The 13,729-nt window shown below is 45.9% G+C and overlaps 1 protein-coding gene across 5 annotated transcripts in view; it reads right to left on the reverse strand.

Moving 5' to 3' along the window:
- Nucleotides 1–2,806: 2,806 nt before the first annotated feature.
- LOC149341964 (uncharacterized) overlaps nt 2,807–13,729 on the reverse strand; it is a 262,364-nt gene continuing 251,441 nt past the window's right edge. For all 5 annotated transcript variants that reach the window (XM_089544268.1, XM_089544267.1, XM_089544265.1 and 2 more), the window contains 7 exons: nt 12,762–12,969; nt 11,756–11,898; nt 11,503–11,658; nt 8,592–8,756; nt 7,178–7,299; nt 6,265–6,420; nt 2,807–5,455 (listed from right to left, as the gene is read on the reverse strand). In XM_089544268.1, coding sequence (XP_089400394.1) covers nt 5,369–5,455; nt 6,265–6,420; nt 7,178–7,299; nt 8,592–8,756; nt 11,503–11,658; nt 11,756–11,898; nt 12,762–12,969 — 1,037 coding nt within the window. In that variant the 3' untranslated portion in view covers nt 2,807–5,368. The remainder of the gene's footprint in view (nt 5,456–6,264; nt 6,421–7,177; nt 7,300–8,591; nt 8,757–11,502; nt 11,659–11,755; nt 11,899–12,761; nt 12,970–13,729) is intronic.

Below are 13,729 nucleotides of genomic sequence, written 5' to 3' on the forward strand. Positions count from 1 at the left end.
GACGGCAGGTGTCGGCAGCACGGGGGAACCTTCGTCGGGTCCCGAGAACGTCGCATTTAACTTTACCTAGAAGGCATCCTCCTCTCCCAGACTCAAGACGTGACGGAGGCGTGTCTACACGTGACGGGGTTGTGAGTTTGTGCGCACGTGTTTAGTTTCACACGAGCGCACGTGTGAACGTTTTAGGCCACTCCCACCCTGGCGACAGCGTCATCACCCTAGGGAAGCTAGGGAAGAAGGACCGTATAAAACTCGACGACGAATGCGGTCGAAGCAGTCACACTTCTGTTCCCGTCTCTTGTATATATGTAAATAAATTCAGTCTTCTTTCGCCACCTTCTAACTCCGCCGCTCAGCGGCACTCCTGTCCCTGGCCTCGAGGTGGTAACGGGCGTCGTGCTGACCGTGGTTCCGTAGAGCCGCGATCCCGAACCTTCGTCCTCATCAACTGGTGGCAGCGGTGGGATGCTGCTACCTCGCCCTCAACACCCTATAGGATAAGAAAAAATTGGAGGCTTATCAAGGTTAAGCCCAGTGGATGCGAAGCATGTCCTTAGCGTTTGGAGGCATCTTGACCGCATACACGCCCGGCGCAAAGACGCTGGCGCGGTTGCGGGCAGAGACTGACGCGACGGCGGGCGCGCGCCGCCTCATCCCTGGCGTGACGTCACATATCACGTGATGCAGCGATGGTGGCGCCACCGCCGCGTCGCGCGCGACGGCGCGAACCGAAGCGTGGAGGCCTCCGCCGGGCGACGTCCGACGGCGCGATATGAGGCCCCATCTGCAGCCGGTGTGACGTCATCACGTGACGTCACATCACGTGATCTCACTTCAAGGTCAATGGTGGCCACCGCCGGGAGGCGACCGACGGCGCGATATGAGGGCCCCATCTGCAGCCGGTGTGACGTCATGTCACGTGACCTACTTGAAGGTCAATGGTGGCCACCGCCGGGCGTCGCGCGAAGGCCCGAAACCTACGTTAATATGCTTCGCATAAAAAGAAGTTAAGCATTTCACTGTCTTCAGAAATAAAGCTTTTAGTTTTCTTTTAACGCTCTACGACTTTATTATTAAATCAGTTCTTCAGCTGTTCTGGAGCTTAATTTCAGCTGATTGAGAGAGAATTAGCGCTTCAGGGACAGCCAACAATTATACTTGTTGGCTCGCATAATGTACTAGTTCCTTTTTTTTTTAGCCTCTGGCGCACATCAGCTTAGATATGCCGCACTGTTATCGTAGGCGCACGCAGACAGTATTTTTTTTTCGGCGCTTGAGCCGTTCAATTTTAACCCTTTCAGCCCCTGAATTAAAACTGTTTAATATAAAAAAAATATACCCAGCGACTATAGCAAGTAGAAAGACAATAATTGAAAAAGATCACATAATCGACGTTTACGACTGGAATTAGTGGGACTTAGAAGGGTGCGGAATACTTTGGTGATTTCTGTGAAAATTTAATTTCATACCAACATCCTTGAAACCATGTTTGCCTTTGTTTGCAGTAGAGGCATGAGCCACTGTTCTTACGAAGAAAACACCAGTTTGACATCATACAGCTTGCCCCTGTTTATTATACGGCTGAGTGAGCAGCCCTATGCAAGCGCCATTCAAGACAAGCACTGGTTCTTTTGAGAGGCGCCGAGTAAAAGGCAGGGTGACCACGCTCCCAGTATCTCCAGCATGCAGCACCTAGCTTTCTGCAAAACATAAATTGTATTTCGAAATTATCAAAGACAACTATCGCGGATCCTTTTGAAGTACTCTTACAGCGCGAAGGTGCTTCTTGCGATTGTGGTTCGTATTCTTTAACCCTTTACCTGACAATCTGTTTTTCCGAGAAAAAAAAATTGTTTAAAAATACCGCCCACGATCACAGTTCCGAAGTTGCAGGAAGAGGCCGCATGGAGCCGCCACCTTCACTGGAGGAAATTTCTCCGCCTTGCATCATATGGTGGCAGGAAAGAAGAGCCATGTTCAAAACACGGACCGCATCGATCCTTGTAATGCTCACTCCTTTACCAACGATATCTATAACTGGCACTTCTCTTTCCAAGCGTCCACAAGCCCAACGACGAAAGCTAACGCTTGCGATGAAAGCTGTCCTGCACTTTTCTTTTGCGACAGCTTCGTCCTTCAATTTTTTGCGGCTGAGTGGGAACTTTGTAGGGCAATTAAAGTGCAGCAACTGGCTGGAAAGCTGAAGCTGCAGGCAGATCTGTGTCGAAATACATGGGCGGCACACGCACTGTTGTAACGGCTCTTGCGGCTGTATGTTTATGATAGACATCAGTTGAAAGCTCGCGCTCATGTCCGTCTACTTCAGTCTGTTTTGCGGACTTTTTGGTCCTTTCTATATCTCAAAACCTTGCCCTAATAACCAACGCAGGCCAAGCCGCCACTTCCCATATCAACAGCAGCGGCCACACTACGCTCACCGCAGGACAAAACCCTCTCCTATATTCCTCTAATTATCCCTGTCTTGTGCCAGCCGCGGCCACCTTATTTCCGCAAACTTCTCAATTTCATCCACCCATCTATCTTCCTGACGGCCCCTCCTGCACCTGCCTCCTCTTAGAATCCATGTCCGTTACCTTAACGACCATCGGTGGTTACCTTGCCTTCGCATTACATGCCCTGCCCAAGCCTATTTCTTAGATTTCGACTAGGATGTCATTAGGATGTCATTTGCTTCCCCCTGACCCTTTTTTTCACCTATAGTACCCCCCCCCCCCCCCCTCTATTCAGCTATTCAGTACTGAAATATCAACATTTAAGCATTATAAGAAGAAACTTGAGCACAACATGCGAAGAAAGGAAGGGCACACAGCGACCAGTTTATTTACAAAAAAGAAAAAATGCTCATCACATGTAAATCTTTTCTTTTAAAAACATTCTCTTACAAAGTGCGACAGACTGCCACATATAGCACACACCCGACACACAGCACGGCGCCACTTGACTAACTCTGGAACTATGCCAACGCCATTTTGTAAAGAATTCATGCTTTCAGTTTTTAAGAAAAAAAACCAAGCAAGATATAAAGGCACACTAAAAGTACCAATGTCGCGCTATTTTGCATTCATAATTAAGCCTACAGGCACAACATTATATAACGAAGCCTTCCAGAAACTATGGAAGCCAATTTCATATCACTTCAAAGAAAAAAAATTAAATGCTGCTATAATTTGTGCTCATAACAGCTGTGTTACACACTGATATGCATTAACAACGATCATCCTGCAGAGTATAGACAGCAGTACAAAGTATCCACATTGCTCGGCAGTTGAGAATTATCAAGGAGATGAAACAGCATGGTCAGATTATCAGCCATATTCTGAAAGCAGAAAACACAGGCTAAGTTCAATAGATAAAAGTCATCTGTGCCACAAATCAGTCGATGTCATGAGTGTATACAGTCACCTGGTTACCCTCAACCTGGCCAATGAACAACTAGGGAGTGGCACATCAGCACTCTGGAACATTAAAAACCAGCCAGGACTTTAATGTGGCCCATTCTGATGCCTCATGTAGCTCTAAGTGATGCAATGGCAAAAAATCTGCAGTATTTCAGAGAAGTGTACCAAGCATTTAGGAGACAAGTTTTCTCCAAAGTGGTAAATTCCACAACAGAAAACAATGATGAAAAATAACCAGGCACTTTCAGTCACTTGCAGTTCACTCGAGAAACAATGCTTGGTAGAATACGTCTATGCAGTTACAACAGTTGCGTATGTGCGCATGCATGTCAGAAACAGATGGGCACTCATAAAAACAAGTTCGAGGCAGTAAACACAAGGCTGAATACCATGTGCACTAAGAACCCTGTGAACAATTTTAGGCGATGCCTGTAATGTCTTGATTGAAACCGCCGTCGAGGCAAATTATTACTACTCCATGTTATTCATGCAGAAGTAAGAGACCCCCATTCTTTCGGTTAAAACTGCATTCACATGCAGCTGAATTGATGCCGCTGTTATTTATGATGCAATTAACCTCTCAAGTAAACAGATAAGCAACAGAAACAGCCTTGTCAGCAGGTGTGTAACCAGGAAGAAAATTCAAGCCTCTTCTCATGGGTGTAAAGCAATGGTTTCAAAATTACTACACAACGTACAAAGAGCAAGGTAAACACAACCAGACTGCCTGATACACAAGCTGGGCACAACACCGAAGAGATAATCACTGAAAATATACAGCTTCAAAACTTATATACAAAAAAAAAAAAGTACTGCCACTCTTGTGTTGCTTTCACCAGCAGTCTAGAAGATTTTTTTTACCTTATATTCATAATAAAACCGTTCTTTACTGACAAATAAGTTAATAGTATATCTCTGGCTTGCAGTATATTATGAACAGAAATCCTTTACAAAAAGAAACAGTCAAAATGGCAAGGCATACATATGTCTCTTGTATATACACTGCACATCAAAAGGTTAAAACTGCAAACTGGGGACTGCAGATGCTTTACATCATGTATTGCTGTCATATCCTTCACATCTCTTGTTAAAATATACACTAGTATACACTCTTTCACTTTATTAAGTAAAATAGAAAAATACTCTGGCCATTCTAGACGTTGAAGGGAGGACCGTGTTCATCCGTCTCTCGGCGACAAAATGCAAGCTTTGCAGGAAGCCTCTGAAAACTGTATACATTTTTCAGTTCTGCATCCACAACTCCAAAAGTCCTCACATTTCTCAATTTCTCCCTCTAGTACATGACTTTCTAGTAGTCGTTCTGCTCTAGCTTCTAAGTGTCGTGTAAACTGCATCTACAGGTTGTGCAATGCAATATCCCAGTGATCACAGGTATATAAAAAATTAAACAGCCTGTCCTGAATGGAACTTGTGTTTTAATGTAAATACAACCTCTTTAAATAAGAAAAGATACGACCATCATTGTATACGGACAAGATTAAAAACAAATATGACAGCAACAGACAGCATGAAAATACAGCAGAGAGAAAAAGATGAAATAAAAGAACTGCGGCACACCATGCAAGGAAAAAAAAAAAATTAACGGAGCATCACATTTGGCGGCCACTGTCACATACAGGAACAAAGGGGGGAAGCCTGTAGTAATAAGGGCATTACGGGAAACAGGCAGGACACACGTGAGCAAAATCTCGTCACATCACAGCAAGGGGTGGGAGAGGAAAGTACACACTTCTAGCAGCACAGCGGGAAACACAGGGAGTGGCAGCACGTGGGCCTCGTGAAGTCTCCTTTGTCTGCGTCGACCACCGTCGTCCCCGGGCATCAAGCTAGGCACCGTTGGCACAGAGGAAAGCGCGCCTCCAGAGTGGGCACTCCTGAACGGGTGGCACCTTGTGTTTCTTCTCTTCTTGCGCTCTTCCATTCGCAGGCTAGAAAAGGCCAGCCTGCTTTTTGTGCTTGTTCTGCATCCAGTGTGGAAGACCATAGAACTCTGCCTTGGTGCATTTGAACTCCGCCTGGAAGGTTTGCAGGGCATGGAAAAGCAAAATATGCAAAAAAAGAATGCAACATGATGACAAGTTACCTTCAGTAAGCACGCACAAGTAAAAAGAAAAAAATAACAGTAAATGCTAGCCAATTTTGATCTCTCAAGACTGGAAAATATGCCTAGAGTTACCCAAAAAGTAACTAGGCTGGTTTGCGGGGTTTAATGTTCCAAAGAGACTCTGGCTATGAGGGACGTCATAGTGGAGGGTTCCGAATAATTTCGACCAGCTGGAGGTCTTAGCGTGCGCTGACAACGCACATTACGCTGCCCTCTAGCAGTTCGCCTTCACCAATATGCAACCATTGTGGCCGAGATCGAACCCGCATCTTTCAGGTCAGCAGCCGAGCACCATAACCACTGAGCCACCGTGGTGGGTAAAAAGTAACCAAACTCTTGGATGTTAACCACCACAATATATCCTATATTAAGAAATGTAGCAGCAACAATGATGTACAGGTGTACAGGGTTGGTCAAAAGTTCCCAGGCCACAGAGTCTGCTTTTCAGCTTTAGTTGTGGCATTGTGCCACTTGAGATGCCTACGAGGCTGCCAAGGTACTCAGAGATGAGAACTTTGCTACCCCCTACAGAGATTTTGAGGTTCGGGGATGTCGTAAATGCCCCACTGCATGGCTCAAAAGCAGGCCCAGTGGCCCGGGAGCTTCTAATGCACTGTGTGCATAACTTAAAATAATATAATGCAGTTTCAGGTAATTAAGGCGTTTTGTGGCTACAAATTCATTGCTGATAAGGTGAAAAGGTAGGGACATTGTACAAACCTCAAAGTCTTCATCTGTGAGGTAAGACTCCAATCTCTTTGGGTCCACACCCTCTGGCAAGGGCACAGACTTGAGCTCATCAAGTGTGTAGTGGGTCTTGGTGAGCTGGGCAAGTGTCTCTTGGACAGAAAGCCTGTCGCCGTGGTTTCGATCTTCCTGTAAAAGGTAGGCGGCTTATAAACAAACAAAAGCACAAGCACGAAGAACTTATCGAGGAACACAGTTAAGAAGTGACAAAAACTGCTTTACAGGCTTTAGTTACAGAAGACCTGTGCTTCATTTGAAAGGCACCTAGAGCACTTACCCTGTTCTAACATTGTTCAGAGAGGGCTGGATGCCAACCATGTCCATCCTGTCCTAGTCATCCCTGTTTTACTGATATGGGCTGAGCATGACAATGCTGTCATCGGAATGTTGCAATAGAAGCTACATCGGCACCAACCTTTGGGCCAGCTACCATTGCCTACAATATGCCCCTCTGCTGGAATGTATAATGCACAATACGGGCACTATACAGCTGGCAATTAGGCTTTGCAAATGTAAGGCATCCCAGCCACGCATGTACCAAGTGAGAAAAGGAAGTGAAAAGCAAGCTGGAGTATATGACAGTACAAGAAGACAAGCACTGAGGCAAGCAAAGGTGCCATAGAGTGCTCAGCGGTGCCCCCTGCTTGTCTCAGCTGTGCTTGTGGAGAATTTCGCTTTTTACTAAAGCATTAGACAAAACTGAGACAATTAACCAATGTAACATTTCCTGCAGCCAAAAAATGGCGTAGAAAGATTTCACAGCAGTGCCTGGCCTCTGGCCCTTCTGATGAGCACAACTGGCTTGTATATAGTAATTGCTTCGTGACGTAGGAAGTACATCTACCACACTATACCAGCCAGCCTAATGTGAAAGCCTCATGCTTACCCTAATGTTTATTGTGGCAATATCATCCCTGTCCTGCCACTCTGGAAAAAGGCAGGTGAACTCCACGGGCTCCAGGCCTGCAAACACTAGGTACACCTTCGGGGGGTCACTAGGATTCATTTCTGTAGAAAAGAGAAAGAGACAAACCAATTACGTGTGTGCTTGTCATATCTCTATACCACAGTCATATCATAGCCTCGTTACTTCGACCCCTGATACAAAAATTAAGACCGCCGCTTAAGTCCCGCCAAATGTTCATGTATATCTATGGCATTAGAAGCTCAATTATTCGGACTGCCTGGTGCTGAGATTGGTTATTTCGGATGGCTCCCAAAGTGGCATCATGTCGAGGTATGCCCTGCTTGACAAGCCATCATCCACATATTAGTCCTCACGGCTGAACTGCATATTTCCGTGCCCCTTCCATGTCTCTGATGTGTGCGCAACGGTAGGCGTATTGGCTTGCTCCTTTCAATAGGCAGAGAAAGCGAGAGAGAGTCAAGCCGCAGTTTCGTTTGGAGCTTCACTGCCAGCCCATGCCAACGGCAGATACTGGCCATACATATCAGCCAGCCAGATGAGTGATCCTATATTCAATAGGCATTGAAACTCCTCTGGACGTCCTGGGGACGTTCAGGATGTCATCAGGACGTCCAAGGGACGTTCATTGCCCATTGGATAGCTGCACACAATTTGAAACGACTGCTTTGTCGCTGATTTTTTTTTTGTTCCATTTATTGAAGGCGGCTTGCTGTCCCGGCACCAATGTGCGTTTCCTTCGCTTTTATCCACGTGGTACTATCTCTGTTCTCCCAGTGTGCCGAAACTCCGCTCATCTCGCACAATGTTCACAGTTTGCACGATGAAGCCTCCTCACATGCGATGCCACTTGCAAAGGAGCTCCAGCACTATTGTGTTGCACACTAAAAGAAGCCACAGAAGCCCCTCACATTACGGAGCAGTTCTGCTTCTGACATACTTTACAGTACGCACAAATTAAAGCGTTCGACGAAATTGCGAACAATCTTTGCTGTTGCACAGTTTTCGTCTTACAAGTAGAAAGCCATTGCCCAGTTTTTCACCAAATAAATTTACTTTCATGCAAACAGTTTTTGGCAGCATGAGGGGCCACTTGATAATTTGACATTCGAACAATTCTGATATTTCTACCACTTCCTTGAAGTTCAAATTGATGATGTTTTACTGTATTAGACCTCACTTTGTGGTCATCATGCCAGTTCCATAAGAACCTAAACCCACCATGGCACATTCATAATTTAATGCTACCAGTGCACAATGACAATGGATGGATGTACGGCTTGTGTGCTTCACTTGCCCGTGACAACACTCAAAAATAGGTTTAATTTTTTTGTAAAACTGCCCATAAAAGAAGACTCACAAAGTGACCACGCACCTTGGGAATAGTGTAACGCTGTCTCCATGGCTAGGCGCCGTGTTGTATTCCATCGCACTTTCTCCGAACTGTTCGGGACTCGAGGCAGGCCCGTCTCGGAGTCATTCGATGGCCACCAGCCTTGCCAAATGTACATCTCATGACGGTTGTCAAGGAAGAATACAGCTGCAAACACGGAAAGCATGCCAAACAATAAAACTGAAAACTCGTTCACACTTAAATGCGTTTTGTGGACATCACGCACAGAGAGGTGGATTCCTTTGATAGCTGTTCTTATGCAGTACAGAGAATCTAAGAGCTTACTCAGTGAAATATCTTATAATGAAATAAGCTGATATGATTCAGCTAAAACTTCCATCTAGCCTGTGAAGGCTGCCATGCATCTTTCATTTTGGTTTGAGGAAATGTCAGGCCCTACAGCTAGCAGTAATGAAACCGCAGTTTTTTTTTTTTATTAAATTGTTAAACTAGCAGAAGCTAGGCATGTTAATTCAGAATGACTAATCCATTCCTTACCAAGCTCCAACAAAGCCAGCACATATTAAACCTCGCCTGAAGTTCAAAATATATACTTGAAATAAAGCCTGGCAGAGCAGTGCCATCACAGATGCTGGCAGAACATGGAGAGTGACGAAAGTATGCATGTGTGGCTAATTATCATACTTATACTCTGAATTCTCGGATAAGATTAACAACGAGAGGCCATTGAGTGTCGTTCAGCTAAGACGAACCTTTACGTGACCACACACCACGCTGGCCTCGTATATAAAATGCTTCTAAGCAGGAAAGCATGATGGCTTCTGTCCCGCCGCAGCTCGCGTGCGTCGTGGTAAAGTGTGAGGAGTGTCGCCGAAAGGGAGCAGGGGAATGCGCAGACAAAAGGAGAAGGACTTAAAACGGCGTAGCGTGCGAGGGTCGCGCTTCTCGGCCCCAGCGAGTGGGGAATGGTTTCTTCTAGGAAGTCGGTCGGAAACCCGAGATGACGACAGGACGGCTGGGGAGGACACGCGCTGTGCTTGTTTTCGTTCCTGCTAGCTGGCCAGAGCGGCTAACTGTGGAGCGTGTGTTTTGAATAGTGTTTGTTTCTTTTTGTTGTAATAGCTTCTAGTTAGCCATGGCTGCTTACAGCGAGGTGTGTGTTTTATATTGTTTACTTGTCTTTTGCCTTGTGACCTCTTACTTCTAAACGACGGCGGGAAAGTAATCTATTGGCTAAAAAGTAAGTTTTGGCGGGAGGATTGCCTATTGGCTGATGATGGAGTTTTTGGCGCGAATGTGACGAGATGAGTGCGCACGAAGGAGAGCGCCGAGGTTGGGTGTGTGGCAGCCGGACAGATCGGTCGTCTGTGGCGGGTGGTGGTCCCGGGGCCGAGAGCGTAGAGTTGGAGACGCGAGTTGGTTGAGCGGCGGCCGGATGGGTTGGCCGTGTGGTGGCCAGCGGTGGTCCGGAGTCGTGGAAGTTTGAGTTTGTACTTTTAGTTGAAGCGGAGAGGCCATTATCTTTTCGGCATATGCAAATCAGTTGTGCATATATTTGTATTAAATAATTTCTTGATGGAAGCCTTCCAAGTGCCTCACCATCAGAAGACCTGCACCCCTGTCTGATCTCACCCATAGTGAAGTACGTCCCCAGGGTCACTCACGAGACTCGCCCTCTACGACTCCGCATCAACATCAAGGAGAACAACATCAACAACGACAGAGCATAGAGGGAGAAAATTCGTGACTGCTTCCATGCACCTTTTCTCAAAATAGTGAGAAAGCCATCTTACGGAAGTGCAAGTTCTTAAGGGGGGAGGAGGGAAGCTTTCTTGGCTTCTTGCCAGTGCAAAAAAGCAGGGGGGCACCATTGTGCCTATACTGGCGCACGTATCCAACATGGCCGGATCTTCATTATGTTCCGTGCCGCGTGTTGCCTCCCACAGACAAAAAGGCGTGTATGTGAAAAGTGGATCCATTTTTGAACTGTCTTTTTCTAAACTCTGGGGTGCATTTTAAATGACACGGTGCTCCAACAGGTGTTATCACAGTGCAGAGATGGCCAGATATAGGCGCTGCGGGGATTTCCTGCGGTGCACAAAAAGACGCAGGTGTGCCAGCTATGCTGCATGAGGAGCGAGGTAAGAGACAACAGCTACCCTGGTGGACACCTTCGAAGTGCTCAGAGCAAAAAAAAAAAAGCACACACAAATAACAGCCGCTGTGGTGTAGAGTGAGAAAAAAACAAACAGACTAGTCTAATGCTGTTAACATGATCTTGTTACATTCAGTAAGTGCTCAGCTCACATCATGCATAGCACAACAAATGCTCTATTTACACTTATCTTCTCTCCGAAAGGCTACTTTATTCATTGTTTTCATGCAATATATATCGACGCACCTAGCATGCTAACATCTTTTTTAGGGGCACTTCTGTTAACCCTAATCTCTCCCAACTAAGTTGACTTTTGTGGCAAAATTTCCCAAGAATTTTCAATGTTAGCCTGTCCACAAAGACCCACTGACAAAGCAAAGCGAACAAGGAGCTATTTTTTCTCTGTTTTAAGTTACTATGTGGAAGAAACTGGAGTGTGTTGACATGCAGTGCATTTCAGCAAAATGAACCCAAAAACATTTGAGCAACAGAAAGAAGGCACAGCTTTGGTGCAGTTCAAAATTTTTCGGAGGTGCACGTTTAAGAAACATTCTATTGTGGGATCAGAAACAGCAAACAAAGGAATGGCCGCAGGTGCAAGAAGAGTGACACTGGGTCACTACATTTAGGTTCTGTGTGCCAGTGACTTGCTGCTTTCAGTGTATGTCAAGGTATCCCCAATACTTTCAAAACAGCTTAGGTGTGCTGCTGAGAGTCAATAAAAATTAAGACAAATAAATAAGGTGATAAACCTGGCCTTTTCAGTAGTCTGCTCACCTGGTTGTGCAGCGCTGTACAAGTCAGACTGCAGGAACGGATAGGCACAAGGTACATCAGTCCTTCGGAAAGGGCAGAACACCTCGTTAGCTTCGAACGTGCCGGACACTAATGTCATATGGAAGAGCCTTGGCGTGAAGTCAAAATCAAGGGTGCCTGCAAAGAGTCAAGAGGAGGAGGTTTAGGTTCGTGCTTCAGGTTCATCATGCAGGCACAGTCAGTGAATTGAATAGCAAAAAGGGAGCACACTCACTATCCAGGAGCGAGACGAATAGATGCTGCTTCTTTTTCTTGTCGCCTCCAAATGCATCCCAGAAGCTCCGCTCCTCAGCGCCTTCCCTCACTTCGGTCAGCTTTAGCTCCACGTCCTTTGCCATGGACATCTCTGATGGTGTTCTGCAGCCACAGTGCAACAATGAGCAACGCTACCTTAGAATGCAACTGCAGGTTGTTACAGCCACTGAGCGCAGGAGGGCAGGGAGTTGGAAAATTGCAGAAAAATTACGCATTTTTGAGAATCCGATTTTGCTTTCAAAATTCAGGCCTACACAAACACTGGAGGGGATTTTTTTTTTCCTTTTATTCTATCGAAAATTATTATTCCAAGCTCTTCAAGGTACACAGCTACTGTGAGAGATGACATCATGAGTACAAAGTATGCCATCGGGTCGGGCCAGACTTTCAAGTTTAGTAACAGGAGCAAGTCTCAAACAGTAAGGCCCAAAGAGTATAATTAGTAAGAAATAAACTAGAAGCCTGATTTGTACAATTATACCATCGTGACAGGTGATTACACAACTTCCTTTTATTTATTTCCATAGGGAATGCCAAAATGCTCTTCAAATATCCGCAACAAGCATGCTCTGCCACGGCAGCAAGTGTTAAGAGCTCTAAACTTCAGAGAGAATAAGCATCATTAAGACCATCACTTCACTCAGTGCCAAACCAAGAGGAAGAAGCATAAATAGCATCGGAGATACCTGAAGCCCACCCTGGCTAATACACACTGGTGTTATTGCCAAGTTTGCATGCATGCACAAGACAAAGCTACACCTGGGCTATGCGAGAGACCACAGGGAAGGGTTCCAGATTTATCTCTTACCACCTAGGGTTCTTAGCATGCAGTGACAAGTTTTCACAATTGTGATGCAGATGTGTAAACACCATCTGCATCCATCCTTCAGTGTCAAATCACAATCGGGTGTTGTGCGAACATTCTGCACTGACTGCAAGAAAAAAAAAAAGAAACGCAGACTCACTCTTCAACAATGGCCTTTGCTGCAGCCTCGGACACCTCCTGAGCATGGGCACTGCACTTGGCCCCATGCCACAGGTATGTGCGTCCACTTGAGCGACTAAGTACGAGGAAAGAGCCGCGGCTGCGCAAGTTCTGCACCCCAACCGACATCTCCACCAGAGCTGCCTCCAAGGGGCACTCACCACGAACCACAAACATGCGCCAGTCCCCTGCACAGGCAGCAGCACAGCACCACGAGGCAGATCAGGACGTTAACCAGTGAACAATCAACCCTCTGATGGCAACGAATGAACAGCGCTAATAGACAGGACGGAAGAGAAGAACATAGACATATGCACTGACTAGCAACCAAATGAGTTACTGCGACTGTGAAAGCAACAGAATGCAGGAAACGTGGCGAGCAAAACCATTGCAGTAAATCATTTGGCTGCTAGTCTTCTTTTCCATCCCGCCTGTTTGCACTCTTCAGTGGTTTCCAGAACATGCACTAAGCCCTCTCCTTTACTCCACCCTCTCACCAACAACTTGACACTGGAATGCTAGACAGCTGACAACTGCTGTGACACTGATGCACAAATAGTTGACTGCAAGCTACATGAAATGACTTGATAGTTCGACCTTGAAGGAGACCAAAAAATTGATCGAATTAAGCGAGTCTGGATTAATAAGCACCGCCTGTAATTATCTAGTCATGTTCAGACTTCTTAAAATAGGTCCTGATAAAGGAAAGAGGAACGCTACAGAAATACATGCTGTTCTTTCCTTGGTTTTATGGTTTATGTGGTTTTAATGTCCCAAAGCAACTCACACTATGAGGGGCTCCAGAAATTTCAACCACCCAGGGTTTTTTTTTAACATGCACTGACATAGGTGTTGGTCAAATGTTTAGGGGAATCCCCCAAGGTGGAGTAGATTTGTAATAAGGGAGTAATTACTCATTGGCATCCACCCAAGCGCAGCCATACGGCT

The sequence above is a fragment of the Amblyomma mixtum genome, chromosome 5, assembly GCF_055824585.1.
Source record: "Amblyomma mixtum isolate Tamu chromosome 5, ASM5582458v1, whole genome shotgun sequence".
NCBI lineage: Eukaryota > Metazoa > Arthropoda > Arachnida > Ixodida > Ixodidae > Amblyomma > Amblyomma mixtum.